The following is a 21350-nucleotide window of genomic DNA, read 5'->3' as shown; positions in this document are numbered from 1 at the left end:
ACATGTTATGCTTGCGCATTCGTTCAGCAGATGCTTCCTGTACTCGTTCTACGAACGTCAGGTTTTCTAGTTTTCCCTCGTAATTTGAATGAGCACGAGTTGCATTCCAAAGAGCAATCTTCAGTAGTCCGTTCCTTCCGTAAGGACTTCAATGTGTTTAGCCTGCAACTGTGTCAATCCGGTCCGCTTTTTCGTCTGTTTGCTTGGAGGCGGCAATTTTTGATTTGGTCACCTATTTATCATATTTCTTGTTCATATTTGCACAATTATTCCAGTCTACGGTTAATAATACCCCAATACACATCCTTCTGTATTAAAGAAGATTTACTCGATCTAAGTAAAGTTTGGAAGGGGAACCGTAAAATAGTACAAAAGATTACAGCTGATTGGCGTTCAGTAATCACTAATAATGCGTCAACCAAGTCGAAGTCCAAGTATTTTTCTGAACGGTGTTTAGATAATACTGCTGATCGTAAGTTTTCTGTATTTAATCCAATGTGACACTGTGGAAGATTAGAAGTGTCATGGAGTATTTGAAAAGCAAAGGATATAATCCTGAATAACCTCTCTTGAAATTTCTTAAAGAAATATCTTGGTCACGTGGTTAAATACATCGAAGAGATTCGTCCATGTAACTTGACACGTGTTAGGGATCGATCGACTGTTATGTTTTATCAGGCGTGTTCAAAAGCAGAAAGGATCGGAAGAGCAAATATTGATATTAGTTTTTGCAGCTTAATAAAACTTTTCAAGTAAATTTATATGAGCTGAAACTGAAAATACTTTGGAATGTTGAAATAAAAGACATGCAATAATGCTTAGGGTAATCTAATATCAATTTGAAAGGCGAAAAAATAACATACCGTCATTCTGATGCTTTCCTATAATGTTTTGGTCCATCCTGATATCTATGCAAGCTTAGGACTGTACCGCTGTGGCATACCTGTATTTCAATGGAATTCCCTGACTGATCGGAGCGAAAAACACTGATTTTTGTCAGTCTTCTAATCTTTCCATCGACAAAAGAGTATGAGTTACACAACGGACACTCAGTCTCCAGTGCAACAAATTTACCAAAAAAATCCATCACCCATGGAGCACACTTTGACACAAAACATTGATGAGTAACATAGTCTCTTCTGGTACAACATACATCCTAAAGATATATTTGGATTAAGAAATTGTTCTCGAAAAAGTTTAATCTCGGTTTCCTATAAGGATTTGCTCATTATTAGCCCAATTGAACGTTGTTTGTTAGCGCTAACTTCTCAACAATGAATGTTCATATTATCCTTCCTGGCGCAAATGACCCCTCTTTTGATTCACAATGTCCTAAACCATTATTATAAGGTCAAAAAACTTAGCCTTTGTCCGTTTCTGATATTATATGCTACGCCAAGAAGCTAGCTGTGGACCATCTGTCACGCATCGTACACCTTCCCGTCTCACACGTTGTCTCTAATCATGGGCAGTATGTACTATTCTATCATCGTGCAGTGACAGGTGTACCACAGAAGTCTCGTGCCTTCAGGCAAGGCTCATTCAAATTGATCGTGTCACTTGAAAGGCGAGACCTGCTCCTCAATGCGCAATAAACCCTCATTAACCCTGCAATGTTTCAAAATAAAGTGTGTGATCATCACCTATCAAACCAGTCTTTGTCCTCTTACAGCTTATTGTTATCACCAACGCAATAAAAACTGAGAACGGATCACTCATCCGAGACCGTGTTGTGTTGTTAGCAATGTAAACATACGATCAGTTGGTCACGCTCGCCGATCTGGATGGCTCGAAAAACATTGCGAGCAAATGGCCAGGAGTCGAGATTGGCTCTCTCTCTCTCTCTCTCTCTCTCTCTCTCTCTCTCTCTCTCTCTCTCTCTCTTTCTCTCTCTCTCTCTCTCTCTCTCTCTCTCTCTCTCTCTCTTTCTCTCTCTCTCTCTCTCTCTCTCTCTCTCTCTCTCTCTCTCTCTCTCTCTCTCTCTCTAATTTAAAAAGGACCGGTCGTTTCAGTTTGCAAGCATACTAAGAAATTAACACTGATAGAAGCTACGCTGAAGCTAAATCTGGTAAAATCACCTCTCCATGGTTCGGTTGTTGGTAAGCGGAATATTTTCGGAGACGTCGTGCGTAATACAACATCGTTCATCATTACCACAAAGAGATGATTAAATTCTAAAAAACACCTCTGTACCACCATATCAATCTGTATGGAATGCAGACAGCAGAATAGAGAGGCGCTAAAAATGTGTAAAGATCTGAGGCACGTTTCGTTTCGGTTACTTCTTTCGTTTGTCACGATCTTGAGGCAATGATGGGATTTCAACTGAAACTGCCCTGCACTTTTTTCTCTATAACACATCAGTTTTAAGCAAGCAAACTTTTTTTTTATTTTAAGGGAAATGCATAGCTGGTTGTTTTACTAACACAAGTTAACATATGTTTCCTTTCGGATCAGGCTTGTCATTTTCAGCAAGACAATGAGACATTCAACAGCCGCAGCGCAGCGTCATGAGGTCAGGTGTAAACGCTCAAGCTAACATCCAGGGTCATTTCGCGATTACTCCCAAAAGAGACACCACAATGGCTTCAACACAAGCCAACCTGTGACTACCTGCTCTGTATACCAGTCAGGATAATCCCCCATCCCTGAGTTGAAAAGAAGAACACAACAATGTGTGTCGTAAAGAGGTACGCGTTACGCAACTGCGCATCACAACTGCTACCACAAAAATAGCAGTAAGAACACCCTATGTTGACAGACGCGAATTTTCGGAATAGCTGCTGTAGTCATGGGGACTAAAACGTTTAGCTGTGTATTCAGTGGTAAGCAAAGCAGAAAAAGATTTGGAGATCACTCAAGCAGTGAATGCCAGGGTTGTGTGCAGTCACCTTGGATTCAACCGCGGACTTGTATCGGGGAGACAGGCTACTGTATGACGAGATTATCCCCGGGATCTGACAATGTCAGAGTTATACTGGGTTGAGATTCAAAGTTAACCGAATACACGTTGCCACTAATTTCTAAGGGAGAAAACGTTTATACTGCTCATTCGTTTAACTGTTCAAGGGAAACATTTTCATTTCTTGTCCCTTACTTCCAAACAGTGGTGAGTTTGATTGTGTGTGTTCCTGGTTGGCATTCATTTTCCGAATTTTATCCCCCAGCTCCCTGGGTTCAGTAATCCCACCTGTCAGTTTGAAGCCAATGCTACCATCCTGCAAAAATACAATGTCAATTTACACATCACAGCTAACAATACAAAATAAACACCCGGCTTGGCAGATCCGATAGAGGTAGGAAATTGCCGAAATTTGCACTTATAATAAAGTGCAAATAGTTCTAATCTGTACGACTTTTATCTGTAATTCTATTTGGTGTTTCAATTATCCTCAATGTGTGAATGACCAGCCGTGGACGTAGAATCAGGAACAATTGACCGCACTGAATACATGCAAATTAACTTTTGTATAGCGGGGCAACTCTTCGCGATACTGTTGTGAGGCAATCCACTACGCAAACAATAGACGACAAAGACAGGGGTCGCTCATGAATACAACAGTCCACCTTTTTTAAGAGACTCCGAATACACTGCCTTGAACACCATGCGTCCGTAACAGTGTGACAACCTGTGGTTCTTCAAGGTCAAAGGGGGACACACAGTTCACCTTGACAACCGAGGAATTGTTAGGTCAACACGACATAGATGTATGTCGGTCGCTGTATAAACGAATAGACATTGACACCACTTTATTACAGGATTAGGTTAATCCACGATGGATCAACAGAAGGCTTGTTCAAAAAACGCTCTTGCGTATTAGGGAATTCCCCTATAGTCTTCGATAAGCCGGCTTAAAGGCGCAGTCCTCAAGCCCTGGTTCTCGATCTTGGTTTTTTTTTTGTAAGTTTTATTAAGTCAATCAATTTATTCTGAGACAAAGTCGATGAACGACCTGTGCTTCAGTTGACGGCTTTTTTTTCTCGCCACTACCATCTCCGAACAATAACAATAATAAAAACAACAAAAACAAGGCAGTATTGCTGAAGGCAATGAGTACTTGGGCCGTGATAGAGTAATTTTGAGGACAATATATACTACTATTCAAATATGGTCTTGAATTTCCTCCTGTCAATAGGCATTTGATTAACTGGTTATTAAACGAAGCAATGGCATGACAACAGCAAATTATGTCTAGCAACTTTTGTGGAGTTTGAGGCAGGGGTTCTTTATTTATAGTGGAAATTGCTTAAACTCCTTAAATATTCAAATTACAGCATTTTTTTTTGTTCTCGATGGTAGATGTCTAATATTCAGATGGCCATATTTAGATTTCTGCCCTATAGTTATCCCTATATACCAAAAATCGGACATCCAGCTCTATTGGCTTGCTCAGAATTAGACATGCGCATAATTAATGAGGTACAATATGTGGTGTCATAAGGTGTCCCATCATACCAAATATGAAGGGTGTAGCACTTGTGGTTACTGAGTTGTGGACAAATATATATATTTGAGGTAAAAGGTCATTGAGGTCACGTGACATTTTGTCAAAATAATTGTATTGCTAAGTTATTCCTATACACCAAAATCAGACCTCTAGCTCTATTGGCTCGCTCAAAATTAGATATGCGCATAATTAATGAGGTACAATATGTGGTGTCATAAGGTGTCTTATCATACCAAATATGAAGGATGTAGCACTTGTGGTTACTGAGTTGTGGACAAATACATATATATTTGAGGTCAAAGGTCATAGAGGTCACGTCACATTTTGTCATAATAATTGCATTGCTAAGTTATTCCTATATACCAAAAATCAGACCTCTAGCTCTATTGGCTCGCTCAAAATAAGATATGCGCATAATTAATGAGGTACAATATATGGTGTCATAAGGTGTCCTATCATACCAAATATGAAGGGTGTAGCACTTGTGGTTACTGAGTTGTGGACAAATATGTGTATTTGAGGTCAAAGGTCATTGAGGTCACATGACGTTTTGTCAAACAAATCATATCCCTATATACCAAAAATCAGACCTCTAGCTCTATTGGCTCGCTAAAAATTAGATATGCGCATAATTAATGAGGTACAATATGTGGCGTCATAAGGTGTCCCATCACACCAAATATGAAAGGTTTAGCACTTGTGGTTACTGAGTTAGGACAATAATGTATATTTGAGGTCAAAGGTCACCAAGGTCACATGATATTTTGTCAAAGAGGTCTGAGATATCTGCGTGGACCGATGGACACACTGATGGACTCACGGACGGATATGACCCAATTTATAAGCCCCCTGGACTTTATCCGTCGGGACAAAAAACTGTGTCACTGCATCCTTTAGGCAATATGAATACGATGAGAAACGAAATTTTTATTTTTCTTGGCCTTATACATGGGAGTCTATGGAGAACTGCCTTATACATGGGAGTCTATGGAGGTGTAAACTAAAAAGTCCTCTAACACGGCCAAATTTGATCGCATTGTGAAACAAATCGACGTGCATCTGTATGGGGTCGGGTACTATTCTTGTGCAAAGTTTGAAAGAAATTGACCAGGGCATGTCTGAGATATCTGCGTGAACGGACGGACGGACGGACGGACTGACATGACCAAACCTATAACTCCCCCAGGACTTCGTCCGTGGGCACTAAAAACAACGCAACAGTTATTACACTGCACAGCTACACCGGCGGTAGGTTCATATCCAGAGCCCCGTACGGTCTGCCGCCGTCGCTTGAAAACAATCTCATAAACCTGGCAACTGTGTATGGGCAGCTGGATGCTTGGCTTCCGGAGAAGGCGAGCTGTCACGTTCAAGCTCAGGATTATTTGTCGATCAAATTTCAGTAAATTTACCTAATACCTAGATGAAATTTTGTCTATAGGCTGAAATTTCGCCGAAGTTTGACAAAATTGCATAGATTTTTCAGGTTCATATCCGACATTTTTGAGTTTAGAGTGCAGACAGAAATAAGTTTTGAGGCAACATGGCTGCGACCCCATGTTGACCCTAGCCCTGCGTACGATGCTATGTGCTACAGCTAACACACAGCATCGTACGCAGGGCTAGCGAGAGAGTTGCCGACATCGACGGTTATTTACGAGAAGTGAATAAAAGACTGTCATTTTTGGAAGCGATCGAGTAGCTGAGGTAGGCTGGGATACGACTTGGGCCCAAGAACGCTGAATTTCGGCAGTAATTTGGCTTTTTACGTCAAGTCCCAAAATGGATTTGAAGTCACCGACCCTACGTACGGGTCACGGTCTTTGCAGGGCTGTGGTGAGCGGGGCGATTAGCTGTAGCGGAACACACAGCATCGTACGCAGGGCTAGTTGACCCCAAGTGAAAATGTGTTCCGATCAAATCTTCCTATATTTTTTTCAGAATTTTCGACAAAATCATTGCTTCTTAAATCTTTTGTAAAATATAAAATACTAAAATAAAAATGCGATGTGCCATGTCTCCAGATTTCTAAAATATCGTTCGTTGACCGTTCGACGGAATATTCATTTCGCAAACTTGTGACGCAGTTGAAATTCAATACTGACCGCCAAATAATCTTAATGAGACGAGATCATTCTAGACATCCTCCAAATTATCCAACCATTCGCGTTAGATCGACCCTAATCTCTCCCATTTAGAAAATAAATACACAAGCTACCTTGACAAAACTTCGTGCACCATCCAGGACCAAACGCACTACAAATCTGTCTTGACGTCATCATCTCCTTACATGGTAATCGGAATACCGTATTTTTTAGCAAAGGAGACACAGAATACGTCGGAGTATTCAGTTTCAAAACGTATTACATTGTGTGATGTTGTCCAAAAAAGGTAATGTTACTGCAGTGGTATAAATTACAAAACACAAAAGTTCAAATCAGTTTATTTTGGACTGGCTTTACCCAACATTTCATATTGTTTCTTATGCCAGATTTGACCACGTGCTTACTGGCGACCCCTTTACATGCAAATTTTGTGTCAAATGGTGTGTTCTCCTGGAAAAACAAACGTACGATTTTTATATGAAGGAGGCGAAATTTGCCCTCAAAACTCGAAACCACCCCTTTATGGGGTGTACCTAGCTATTTTGAACGAGCTTCTCGAATCTGCAGCTCTATTTCGAAATGATGGTCTGGTTTTCTCAGCTCAAGGATAAGTGTTCTCCATCGCTGTGGGCATTACTATTCTCAACTGGGGGTGCAGTTTCCAGTCGTAATGTTTTTCATTGTGTCCGGGATATAAAACCTTTCCTTTTTACACTTTTGCTTTGATTAACACTGGTCCATATCTTGTCAGCGATTAAACATGTTTCAAGTTTAAATGTTAAATTCTGGTCTCGAGCCCTCTTGTTCGACCAAACTGAAATTACCCTCCCACTTTGGCTCGTCCAGTGGGTGTAGCAAGGGTCGTGCCGTCGCCTAGGAAACGGAGGGTGCATTAATTGTTGCATTTCGATGCACATTTTGATTATATTCAGAAGATTTTGTGGCAAAAACTCAGATAGAGAAGCATTAATATTCACATCTCACTTATTCAAGACTGGCTGAGAGCAGCACTTCCATTCAGTTAACATCATTACGCCATTTATTATGCCAAGAAAGATGAAGCCAAGATATTTTGCCCTCCCTGGTCTCAGCCAGAAATGGTTATACCTTACAGAGTTTTTTCCCACGGAATGAAAACAAATGTACTTGGGCTGAGGCCCAAGTACAATAACGACAAAAATAACAAGAAAAATACTGCTTCTGCCGCTGCTGTTGTTGTTGTTGCTGCTGCTGCTGCTGCTGCTGCTGCTGCTGCTGATGATGATGATGATGATGATGATGATGGTGGTGGTGGTGGTGGTGGCGGCGGTGGTGGTGGTGATGATGATACAATATCCGTGATCCTTACTGACACTGTAGCCACTGTGTTGCCGATTTTCGATAACTGATCATTTATAAATTGTATGACTTATACGAAATAATCCTATTTTAATGACCAGGAATATTGTCAATTTTCAGAAAGTACTATACTGTTCTTTTCAAAATTTCTTTTTTTGTCTCATTACTGCGTGAGTAAACTAAGCGTATTACATTGGAATGATGGCGAAAACCCGTATAGCGATAGTCATGACAAGGACAGTCTCCAATCCCTGGTTCTTGTATCAGTGGTTGTTGAGATAGACTATTTACACGATGTTGGTCCTTTTATCGGTTAACTTTGAAAGTTGAGACAGTTGATCAGTTTGTTAGGAGATACAGCTGATAAAAACTGCCCTTTAAAAACCTGTGCCAGTCATAAATAGCACTGCACAGTTTACTAACAATCGTCCAACGTCATTTCAAAGTTTCATTTAGCTTATTTAGTCTTCAGGCATTTGAAAATTCCATCCACTGTAGATCGGGGCTACTGTCATTTTGAAATTATCATTTAACAATCGCAAGATAAAGGCATTATCGAGTAGTGACCGAGATTAATTTTTGAATACATTATCAACAAAGGTTATCAAAGTTTGGCCATAGTTCAGCGTCTTCTGTCCTCTCCATGGGCAACGCCGGAAAAGAGAGCTGTTGTGTCGGCTGCAGTTTTTTTGTAAATAGCCACTGACTTCATAATGCTGTTCTTTCACTGTTACAGTGGCGTGTTGATTTTCAGCTGCCGTCTACCTCTTTTGACATTCGTGATCACTCTTTGTGGAGTTTACAGACTTGGACCGGTAACTTAAACAAATCACGTGGATCGGGTTACGGTCTCACTTCACTCGAGTTTCCATGGCCGACGCGGGAGATGTAACGAGAACCCTGATTGGCCGCATAGAACACTTCTTTATTATGCAGTCATAATTGACAGACAATGGGTGTTCCGTAAACGCTATACGCATCACTAAATTTTTAATGACCAGGTTTTTGTTTGCTTCGGCGAAGAAAAAGTCTCTCGACGTAATCGCGCGTTGGGTACCCCCATAGCAACCGGCGAGGGAGAATTACACAGTCCGCGCAGACGTCCTATAGGGCTTCAGAAGTGCTTCAGTGTGTCCACAGCCTTCCTAAAGCGCGCTTCACGATGCCGGCTAACATGACTTACAGCTACAGCGCTCCGGCTCGCCCGGACGTGGTGAAACTTTCGGCCGTGAAAGAAGGACTCTACCACCCAAAGTTGCCCACTTTCCGTCGGATGGACATGGACACTGCCGCCCATAGGCTACCGTACGAACACTGCCGAACAACAACGTCTTGCGGACCAGGTAGGCATGTTTTCTATATGGCGAAGGTGTTGCATTCATAAAACAGGTTTATAGCATAACAAATTCCCGTGTTTTTCCGTTGTATTGCCAATTCTCGACTTCTACCTAATGTACCTACGATTCTATTTTTACAGAGGATTTCAGAAATGCCAATATCTCGCTTTTCCGGGGATCCAAACGGAGTCTATCATGCACGGTTAGTCAAGTTTACTGCCTTCACTTCAACGGGTTTACATATTCTCTGTCTGTCAACTTCATAGATTGCCGCTTGTCGAACGGAAGGCCGACCACCTGTCGTGTTCGCGTCACGGCTACCCGGCTACCTTCATCACAGCCACGTCAGTGCTTGTGCTCGACAGGGGCTTTTCATACAAGTCGCACAGACATTCATCCATGATGCCCGGTCGCATAAGAACACAATGAATACCTGTGTGGGTGCACTCTTTTCAAAACGTATACCATAATCTTCTCTGATGATGGATTGCAGTTCATTGCGTTTCAAAGCTGGGGGTGCGTAGAATACGTGCTCTGCGACAAACAGTGTTTGTACTCTGTCAGTGTTTGAAAATGTCTTACAGGTTTAAAGATTGATAACAACACGTCAGCTGACTTTATGACGAAAACTGGTCCCAGAAGCTCAGAAAGTAGTGTTAGCCAGCTCTGGGTCTCAAAGCGGGTTTCTGACTTGAAAATCATCTTGCAAAATTAAGAAAACTTCATTGCATAAATTATGCCGACTGTAAGCCTAAAAACACTCGTTAACGCCACGGAAAATAACATAAAAGGGCACCAATGCGTCTGTTGTTGTCATTGTACTATCGAGATGTTATGCGGCCGAGAAAACATAGAGCGTATGGCATTAATACATGAAAACGTGTGTGCGAGCGGATGAAACTTTTCTTTTGCTCCGAGAGAATATGCGGTAGAAGGCAAACAACAACTCCAAACTTGCTGTGCGTAATACTCGCGTTTATGCGGAGAGGACTTCCATAACATAATCGCCAGTTACTATGTACTGTTGTGAGGAGTCGATCGATAGGGCGACCTTCATCAGAACACGGTGTTTCCAAACAGCGTCAGTTAATATTACCTCAATACACTTAGTCGGTAATGGAATTGGTTTGTATGGGCAAACATTTACCTACTGTGGATTGTATGTATGAGAGTGCGATGATCAGTCGATGAGCTAGCTGTTCACTTGTACGGCTTTTTTAAGGACATACACACGAAGAGAAAAAAAAAAGACCCTGCTTGGAACTCTTGTGACGCACAATGGCTTCAACATCGACGCCCGCTACGCAACAAACACCGTATTGACACCCTGACAATTAAACCGGGTACCAAACGTAATCCGACCGGTAGAATGGAAATTGGCCAGCGAAGCCTTTGACTCGCGTCAGGCGTGCCCCCGGTCCATCGGAATATTGTGTACTGTATATATGAGGTTAGGTTAATAGAACACAACAGAATGGACTCCCCCCTGACGACAGACACAGCTCTGAAGAATTTCTGGCCGCTGATGTCGTCGAGTACGTGAAAAAATGTACCGGCCAGACGCTATTGTTTGTTGATTTATTTAACGCACCGGTTATCGATCTCGCCGGCGATGGTAATTGATCTGTTCCCGATGGCCGTGTTTGCTTGATCGTATACAAACACTTTCAGTGTACAGGTAAACCTTCGTTAGTGCGTTGTGCCTACCCGACACCATGGCGTTACTGAATGCGGTCGCTGGGATATATCGTTATTCCGTGAACAAGTGAAGAAATGTTCAGGACTTGGCAGGATAAAATTAACTTGCGTGGGCCAAACTCTTCCAGAAAAAACAAAAGCAGATGAATGGTTTCCAGTACAAAAAAAAACCCGTTACCTTTCACAAATTTTGGGAGTTCGCAATAAGTTAATTTTGCGTGTTTGTTTATCTCAGAGTTAATTTCATTGATCTTCAAAACCTGAAAACAAATATATCGACCGCTATGACAACACCGAATAAAATTTAACAGCTTCCAATGCTAGGGGATCTTAAGGATTACAATATTTTATCACCTGAATTTCTTGGCACATGGCTAAGAAAGCTGGTCAATTTAATGTTAGAACAACGGCTTGTAGGCCTAAATTCCCATAGATCATCAAACCTGCCATGTAACGTTATTAGCCACCGCGCCGTGACGAGCGTTTATCTGTACTCAGATTTTTACGTCTGCCGAGAGATGGCGCTGTTATGATAGCAAGTGGTCTCGCTTTAGGGACTGGACACAAATTACAGGGGGGGGTGGGCCGGTGTTTTTTGGGGGTGGGTCGCCATTTTTCGCGCAAGCATTTTTGAAGGGTCATAAAATTTTGTGCAAGCCTATGGGGGAGGGTCACCTTTTTTCATGCATCAAAGCTGAAATTGCATGTGCACGTTATGGAATACTGAAAAAAGAAAAAATACCTCCTGGCACTTTCATTTTCTGCCATTACCATTTTCGGCGCGCCCTTCGGGCGCAAATTTCAGGTATAATAAACAATGTATTGATGATCCAAGCAGCCACATTGATTTAAGTTGTCATGATTTCTACTTATTCAACACTATTGTGCATAACTGTCCCCTATAATAACTCTTTCAATAACACTTTGGGAGATTACTTATTTGACATCAGTCTCCCATTGACAATACATTGGGTATAGGTCGGTGTCAAACGTTCATGTCGCTGTATGTACATTTTTTAACTTTTTTGAGGACATTGACAGAATACAAACTGTTCAGAATAGTGCATAGTGTCATCAATAACAACTGGAAGCTTCAGGTCGAACAACTTTTGAATAACAATTTAGGATCAGATAACCTATGAGTTATTTGTAGTTTCCTCATAGCCTACAATGTATAGTGAATCAACATTTTGGTGAAATTCCAAAATCAAATTTCTTGCACAACCATTGACTTGAAACCACTCTAGTCTAACCATGAATATTAATACTAATAATTAGGTGTACATAAATGCACAGGTTTACCAAGTTTTGTATTGGAAAAAAATTATTCATAGTTTCATCATAGACTGCCATGTATAGTGAATGGACATTTCAGTGAAATTCCAAAATCAAATTTCTTGCACAACCATTGACTTGAAACTACTCTAGTCTAATCATGAACATTAATACCAATAATCAAGTGTACATAAATGCACAGATTTTCCTATTTTTGTATTGGAAAAAAATTATTCATAGTTTCATCATAGACTGCCATGTATAGTGAATCGACATTTAAGTGATATGCCAAAATCAAATTTCTTGCACAACCATTGACTTGAAACCACTCTAGTCTATCATGAACATTAGTACCAATAATTCAGTGTACATAATTGCACAGATTTACCTATTTTTGTCTTGGAAAAAAATTATTCATTGGGTTTCACCGTAGACTGCCATGTATAGTGAATCAACATTTCGGTGAAATTCCAAAATCAAATTTCTTACACACAAATGGACTTGTAACCACTCTAGTCTAATCAAGAACATAAATATCAATAATCAAGCATACATGAATACACAGATTTACCAAGTTTTGTATTTAAAAAAAATTATTCATAGTTTCTTCATAGACTACAATGTATAATGGATCCACATTTCATGCGAAATTCCAAAAACAAAGTTATTGTACACAGATGCACGTGTTACCACCCTCTTCTAATCAAGCACAATTATGTCAATTATTCAGGGTCATATATACACAAATAGTGCATATTTTTAATTCTGAAAATTTTTTTTTACAGATTTGTCATAGACTCCCATGTATAGTGGATCAACATTTTATGCGAAATTCCAAAACAAAGTTATTGTACACAGATGCACATTTTACCACCCTCTTCTAATCAAGCACAATTATGTCAATTATTGAGGGTCCATATATGCACAAATAGTGCAAATTTTTAATTCTGAAAATTATTTGACAGTGTTGTCATAGACTCCCATGTATAGTTTTGTCATAGACTCCCATGTATAGTGGATCAACATTTTGACAGAAATTCCAAAATCAAATATCTTGTTCACATGTGCACTTGTAAACAACCCATGCTAATCAAGTATATCTATATCAGTTATTAAACATCTGTATATGAACAGATATACCTAGTTTTATACTGGAAAATACACGTTCGTAGTTTTCTTATAGTCGACTACATGTATAGTGAATCAACATTATCGATAAAATCTAAAAATTACATTTTTGTACAGGCATGCACTTTTTACCTGCCACTTCAAGCAAAGTACATTTACATGAATTATCACACACATATGATTTGATATTTCTTGGACAACGCGTTATATCGGCCACATTTTGCCTTCCTTTCGGGAGGGCGACTTAAAAAGTATAGCAAGTCAGAAGGGGGTCTTTAATACATTGCGGGTTTTTTTGGGGGGTATTGAGTAACAGGGGAGGGTCACTTATTTTCATGCACGGATAAGGGGGAGGGTCACTAATTTTTGTGCATGAACTTTTGAAGGGTCACTATTTTTTACGCAGCGCTTTTTCAAAAAACACCGGCCACCCCCCCCCCCCGTGTAATTTATGTCCAGTCCTTATCTGAGTCTTCCGATATACTGTTCTGGGATGATTTCAATAACGACAAATGATATTCAGCAACCAACCCTTCGGGACGCTGTGCACTGCCCCTTCGGAGTCGTTCATTTGCTGTACACAGACTTGGACTGCAATTTGCAACACCCTGACGTTTAGTTTTTACGACGTGGGGGGGAGGCAAAATCTTGTCGCCGGTGTTCAAAAAATATAGACCCCCTGCTTTTTTGTGAAAAAAAGATGACCCCCCCCCCTTTGTCAGACGAAAAAATTTGATGAACCTCCACCCCCCCCCCCCCCACCCCCGCTGAAAAATAACCAAAACCCATATGTCAAATTTACCCGCACTATTTGGTTTGAACTCCGGTACGTGGCGCATTTTATTCGTGTAGCAGAGATGCCAGTGCACAAACTTCTCAGCCACATCCATGCAAACGTCTGTTAATAAGGACGACTTTAAGGCAATTTTTAACTTCATTCCATAGACAACTTATGTCCATGGACATTGTATAAAGTAAACTTTATTTGAGTGGTTCGCCAAAGGCAGCCCTCCGGTTAAGAGGGTCTTGGGCCATTAAGGTAAAGTCAACTTTATTCTAGTGGGCCACAAAGGTGGCCCACCGGTAAAGAGGGTCGATCATTGCCATTGCATAAAGTAAACTTTACTGGACAGGGCCGCTGAAGGCGTCCGCTGTTAAGATTGTCATGGGGTATTACATAAAGTCAATTTATTGTAGTGGGCCGCCGCAGGCTGCACGCCAGTAAAGAGGGTCGATCATGGCCATTGCATGAAGAACCTAATTGAAGTGGGCCGCCAAACGCGTCTGCCTGTTAAGAGGGTCATGGGTAGTACATAAAGTATATTTATTCTAGTGGGCCGCCGAAGGCGGCCCGCCGGTAAAGAGGGTCGATCATGGCCATGGCATAAAGTGAACTTTATTATGGGTATTATGTTTTTGAAAATGTGGTGACCCCCCTTTCCTACCAGTGAAAAAGCGATGACCCCCTGGATTTTGCCGTAAAAACTGAACGGTCCCTTAAGACGGTGATTGACTTGATAAAAGACTCAAGCAATTCACTCCAATTCCAAACATGATTGAAAATAATGACATCAAACTCATATTTGGTGATGAGTGGATGAAATGTATTCAATTCTAACTATGATAAAAAGAGGCCGATGTTATCGCTCTAGCATGGCTCCCCGGCGGCCCGGGCCCAGTGGCTTCAGTTTTCGGACGCGCGATCGAGCGTGCGCGCGACATTCTATGAACGCGACCACAAAACCACCGTGACGTGCGCACAACGGTTGGATCAGTCTAGAATATACCGATGTCGCAGACGATTGGCGAATTAAAATAGCTTGACACTGCAGGAATAACGATTATCATGAAAAAATCGTTTCTACTTCCCGATACTAATGTAAGCATACTTGTCTATTACTAGCAACTCTCCGATGGCCCTTACCTGTGCTTCTGAGTGCTTGTCTCGACCCAGCCCACGCTATCAATGAACGATACATATTGAGATGTATCCGATACAGTCACTACAGCAACTATACTGATAGGTTTTCCTTCGATGTCCAATATTATGTAGCCTTTAAACGAAGCCAAATGAATTCGCGTACCGCTTGAAAAGCCGTGTTTCGAAGTCGCGCCAAAATGTCTTAACGATATTTATTTCACTCGATCCAACAGGGAAATACAGAAACGGGACGCTCTTTGAGGGAAATTATTCCACCGTCAAGTTACCAATTAAAGTAAGTATCATGAACCTGGCACAGCCATATCATTTCTTGATACAGCCAATCAGTTTACGATGTCTCATTCACGTATTATGAATCCTAAAAGAAGTAGTAAGCTAAGACATTTGTTTACTTTATTTATTAATTTATTTATTTAATGGCTTGTTTTCACGATTGACTAACTGGTGTCAGTTCTATAAGACAGACATAATTTTTGCTGTCTATAAATCGCTGAAAGTATGGAACAAATATGAATGTTAAAATAAATAGATAATCAATAAATTGAACATAAATTAAAAGGAAGAAGGGTTTGGGTTGAATGTAGACGCTGGGGAAAGAGCTTTGTGACTCGTAGGTACAGAGGTGTGACTTTATGTCAACAAATACTGTAAGTCGTCAAAAGTATATCTGAAGATAACATTCTCTTTGTCTTCTTGTCCAGTTCAAGCCACCCCGTACAATTTACACGTCTTTCAACAAATTTGAATGGACCTAGTGCAGCCACGGATAAAGGAGGTGAGACTTTTTAATATCAACGATTCCTGACAAGTGGCTCGTATTCGTAACTCGAACAACGCTTGAGAAGCCGATGGTGCTGAAGTGCGCCTTCCCGCGGATATGGACTGCTTCTGTATGCGGACGTTCTGAACATTTATTTTTGGAACATTCGATACCATATACTATGGAAGCCGTGTTTAAATGACAGTTTAAAAGTTACGGACTTTACTGTGAATTAAATGACGATTTCGCAATTTCTCTTATTGAAATATTGTTTTTGGACGACGTACAATTTCATAACTATCACAGACATTACAAAAAAAGGGAGTTTTCTTATTTTTCTCGACCCATGAAAAGACAATCTAAAATGAAAATATTAGAAGTGGAGTAGACGATGTCATTTGTGTTCGGTTGTGTGATGACCTATTAAGGCTCGTGTAGTTCAAAAGTCACTTTTATTAGCGTGATTCGGGCAAGCAATTATATAATTCTATTTTACTAGTACAAGAACCAAAACAATCATACATCCCTGATCCGCATTGAACTATAACATGTAAAATTTCAGGCGAAATTAACCTATTCTCTGACGCTCACAAATATTGCTAAGCTTCATAGTCACGTGATCAATGTAGAGTCAAAAGTAACTCATTTAATAAATGTTTGTTGCTGTGTTTTTCTCCAGATTTGAGGTTTGTTGGTTACGCTGTCAGGTATATGAAGCCTAGCCTCACTAATTCATGGCGGGTAAGTACCTTTTTGAACATTTGTGCACATATGTCTCCGACATTGGTACTGTTTTCAGACTAGTTATGTCGACCACCGCCCATAATCTGTGTTCCTACAGCATAGCATCTCTCTAAATTGTATGTCACCAAGGAATTGCTTTTTCTAGTTGTTTTCCATTTCAGGAAGCTCCTTTTTCAAAATGAATCCTGCAATCAAATTTTGCTGGTTATATGTCAGGATACGGGCGTCCTGTAAGTCCTAGTTCTATCGTATGCTGAGTTGTTCAATTTACGAGATTGATTATCAGATCATAAATATTTATTACAAACATATACGAAAGAATGACGTCACACTCTAATGCGTTCTGTTTGTTTGTAATGAATTGAAAGCTTGTTTTGTTGAGCATCTTTTCAGTTTGTTTCAATGACGTGACCTATGTAACTGAACTCTGAAATGAACATAACATTGACCGAAGTAATGCAGCGACCGTATTCGTTGAATCAGAAGGCATAACACAACATGCTGCTTATCGTTGATTGGCCAAAAGTTTTCGGAAATCTGATAACTTTAGTGTACAACGATTGACGATCGAATTAGTGTGGCTATACGTATGTAGGTGCTCACATAGCAAAATAGTATGTGAACCGCTCTCACAATATAATTGTTGGTTACAATCATCAGATATAAAGTACAATAAGCTAAAAATCTCATGAGCCCATATGTGAACGCTGGTGGCGCCAACAATCGATATGCGAATGTTTGACTTTGCCCGTTCTTCTCTTGCAGTACACGCTCCAGCAGGAGCCTACACTTGACCAATACGGACAAAGACCGATTCCTGCCAACATATAGTAAGTAACTTAAGCATCTATAAATCGACAATTTTGTTTGTGTTGCAAATTTTCGATATAAACAAGGAAGAAGCCCCTATCGCCCCAAATAGTTTTACTGTTACTTGTGTAAATTTCGTACAATCATATAAGAAATTTCATATTTAATTTTTGATTAATTTTTTTTCTGAAAGTGATAATTAGAACTAAATTATGTTTGTTTTGAAGTCATTTTTTCTTGAAGATTTATTCGATGTTCAGAACCATTAAAAATTAACACAACATTTTGTGAATGTGCACAGTTCTGTTTTCAAACTTGAAGAAAAATGTCTTCGAAACTGGAACTCCTTCAAATAGGATACATATTTCCAATATAAAGTCTGACAGTTTCAGCAATATCATGAGGTATCGTTTTGCGCGTTGCATTGGAAAGAGTCCACACGAGGCACAGGCCATTTTCGCGAAGTATCACGTGTGTTGTAGATTCACCAATGACTGTCTGTTCTGACACCAGCTCTGTATTTCTGTTTTGTTTGTATTTTCATCCGAGCAGCAGCCGATACAGAGATACCTTCCCCCAGTACAAGCGTAACATAGCAACGGAGGCATGGCGTACTTAGTGTCCATGGAAACCGTCATGATGCAGATGGACATTGGCACCACGCACGTCAAGATAAGGAAATAAAAAGCTCAACGCAATTGCAACATTCCGTCCAGTCGATATATGTACCTATTATACTGTACTTATTTTTAACGTTTTATGAAACAAAAAATGCTGTATTATGTTACTGAAAACTTCAAAGATATTGTATTACATATGCGTATTACAAGCCACCTGTTACCATAGAAGTTATTAAGTGTTTGATTGAATAAATTTCTTATGAATAAACCCTGGTTGGCATTATGTATAATGTTAAGATTACTTAAGTTCTTTTAACTTCCACATAGAAAAAAATTAAGTTTCGCAAATATTTACGTAACAGCCTGGATTAGTTTAACTCACTGAACTATTACACCCATGGTTCTGAGTCAACATCGAAGGTCTCACTCAGTATGCTCGCACGAGTAAACTACATCGATTTTGATACTACGAATGTTTTACACGATTTTTAAATAAAGCCTTGAAATGTAAGCATGTATGTTTTTTATTTTACATTTCTAGGTACTTTTTGAGATTTGTCCGAAAATCTTTTTAAATCTCAGCAACGTAGACATTTGTTAACGCGGAATAAAAGTGTTTACTTGGACGACTCTCCAACACGAACAATGCTCGGAGACGTTTATCTTTCCAAAATCTTTACGTATTGGGAGTCTTTAACGAAATTTGGCTCCGCTGAAGCTTTTCAAAAATATGCTAAATTCATTCGCATTTCGATGACGTCATGCGCAGATGGTTTGTGATGGCACATCTGCACCCTGAGAGCTACATTATCGTAATCTTTGTTTGCAAACAAAATCACAAAAATCCATGTTTGCATGGATATTACACAATCTTCATATCGGTTGTTCAGCGATTTGAATCGTTCGGTATTACTTTAACCAAACATTCTGTGCAAGCTCTGCGTTACGTAAGGCTCGCTTAGTTTCATGGGTTTATGGAAGTGAAACATGATCTGGTAGCTAAGGCCTTCGTCGGCGTTAAAAAAACTGTCATGTGATTCGTCAAATTGAAAATACTGTGACAGCTGTGTTTAAAATCGACAGATCGAAATAGAGGTAAAAACGATACTACTCAAAATGCTCGATGACAAATGGAATGTTTGTTGTCATATTGATGGGCCAGACTACACTTGTTAACATGAGTGGACAATAAGGGAATATTGAAGCCCGTAATGCGTCGTTGAATGTGTTCGTACAAAATAATTTACTGCTTTCTAGAAGGTAAAGTCGCAAGCCAGCACTGCCTTTGAGTGAGCCTCGGTCAGTTGGGTCTGTACTTGTTACTATAGTGCGCCCTCTTGCGTTGTGTTGCGATACGTTGTAAGTCAAGGGAACGCATGATTTTGGGAGAAGCTGCGATAAGCATATTGTTTGGAGCGATATAGTAAAACACTGCAGCTTTTAAAACCTCTTTATGGATTATTACTTTTGTAAAAACTTGTTGTACTGGTAGAATACGTTCTACAAAGCACGTTTCACTTTGTCTTATTTCTCGAAACACTGAAAGTTTCACAGCAACACCCGATGGTTCAACCACGTGCACAGTCGCTACTGTCGGCGATGCCTAGAACGCGAAACTTTGCCCGTGAAAAATTTGTACACACAAGACCTACTACATACTTTTGAAAATAACGGGTTAGCATTGATTTAGAAAATTCTCTGTGCTTCAAGAGATTTACTTGGAAAGTCTGCACACATCTGAGTATACATGAATGGTTTATGTTCTGAATCTAAGATTGGCACAAACATCTTAGGTTTCAGATGGTTTGAACTAAATTTGGCGCCGCAGAACTATCTTTAAAACATGATAAATTCGTTTGTATTTCTATTCCGTCACGCGGTCTATGGATAAAATGTGCTCGGCAGCTCTGTGCTCTCTGGGTCACTGTCGTTTATTCTCTTTCTCAATAAACACTCAACCTTCGACCATTGGAACCTATTTTATAGGCTCGGCATGGCGACGTGCTCATTGGCATATAAACGTAAAGTTCCTCGAAATTTGCACCGATTTGAAATCAATACTTTTCAGAGAGAGAGAGAGAGAGAGAGAGAGAGAGAGAGAGAGAGAGAGAGAGAGAGAGAGAGAGAGAGAGACAGACAGACAGACAGAGACAGACAGACAGACAGACAGACAGACAGACAGACAGACTGAAAGAAAGACTGAATGATGAAGGGAGGGAGGGTGGGAGGGTAAGAGTTACTGAGACAGCTGACAAAATAAATCGTACTATCGTCGATTACAACAGCGCAAATTAATTAACCAAAATATCTCCCTAAATTTCACAACATTGTGTGGAAATCTAGATCGTGAACCGAGACTAGATGCAACCCTGTCTTGTGTTCGGTATAGTTAAATGGCAATTTTGTCGTGTTTTCTCGTAGTTTTATATCACAGACATTCTCTGACTTTGCAGGGAATACGATATGTAATTTGGGAACAGCCTTTGAAATTAAAATTCATGGTGCTTATTGTGCCGGAAAAAGCATCTTCATCGGTTACATGTTGATGGTTTATACTGTAAAAGAGGGATATTATCGTGTGTGGAGTGATAATGTTGTCCTCCTTCCTAACTACGGCTCACCAAATCTCCTGTGACGTGTACGTCCGTTGACCGTATCATTGAATGCGAGAACTCGTTGAATGTGTTCGCAAATGTTGCGTATCTCCCGCCATGGCATTAATAAATGACAGCTCGTACCAGTTACGGACCTGATTCATCGACTTGTACAAGAATTTTCCACATTTCATCTAAGGCGGGGCTGCGACCCTACACAAATTTTCCTGTCTTCTAAATTTATGTCTTACAGTGTGTGGTAGGGTGAACTTTCACATTTTTTACGACATAGCCCTTCTTTGACCACCCTTGATGCTATTTACTCTGTAATACGAACTCGAGTGCAATCAATATATTAATATTTGAAATTGGAATGCAGCTTTCTATTATTTGTCACATATTTGTTTAATTGGCAGACCAAACATGTTTTCCCGCCTCGGTTGTGTATTTGCAGAGTAATTTTATCGTTTATGAAAGGAAGGCTTAATTCTGACAAATATTGCGTTGAAAGATTCAATAAGCGACCTAATCGTTGTAATACTGATTACACA

The 21350-nt window shown here is 40.1% G+C and overlaps 1 protein-coding gene across 1 annotated transcript; it reads left to right on the top strand.

Moving 5' to 3' along the window:
- Positions 1-8922: 8922 nt before the first annotated feature.
- On the top strand, positions 8923-18473 carry LOC139148204 (sperm microtubule inner protein 8-like). The gene is made up of 7 exons (XM_070719521.1): positions 8923-9234; positions 9369-9430; positions 15484-15545; positions 15973-16046; positions 16711-16772; positions 17541-17605; positions 18138-18473. Exons 1-7 carry the CDS (start codon positions 9054-9056, stop codon positions 18202-18204), a joined length of 573 nt encoding a protein of 190 aa, XP_070575622.1. The 5' UTR covers positions 8923-9053; the 3' UTR covers positions 18205-18473.
- The last annotated feature ends 2877 nt before the right edge of the window (positions 18474-21350 follow it).

The sequence above is a fragment of the Ptychodera flava genome, chromosome 13 (assembly GCF_041260155.1).
Source record: "Ptychodera flava strain L36383 chromosome 13, AS_Pfla_20210202, whole genome shotgun sequence".
NCBI classification, from domain to species: Eukaryota; Metazoa; Hemichordata; class Enteropneusta; family Ptychoderidae; genus Ptychodera; species Ptychodera flava.
The sequence above is the reverse complement of the archived record's forward strand: the minus strand, read 5'-3'. Positions and strand labels throughout refer to the sequence as shown.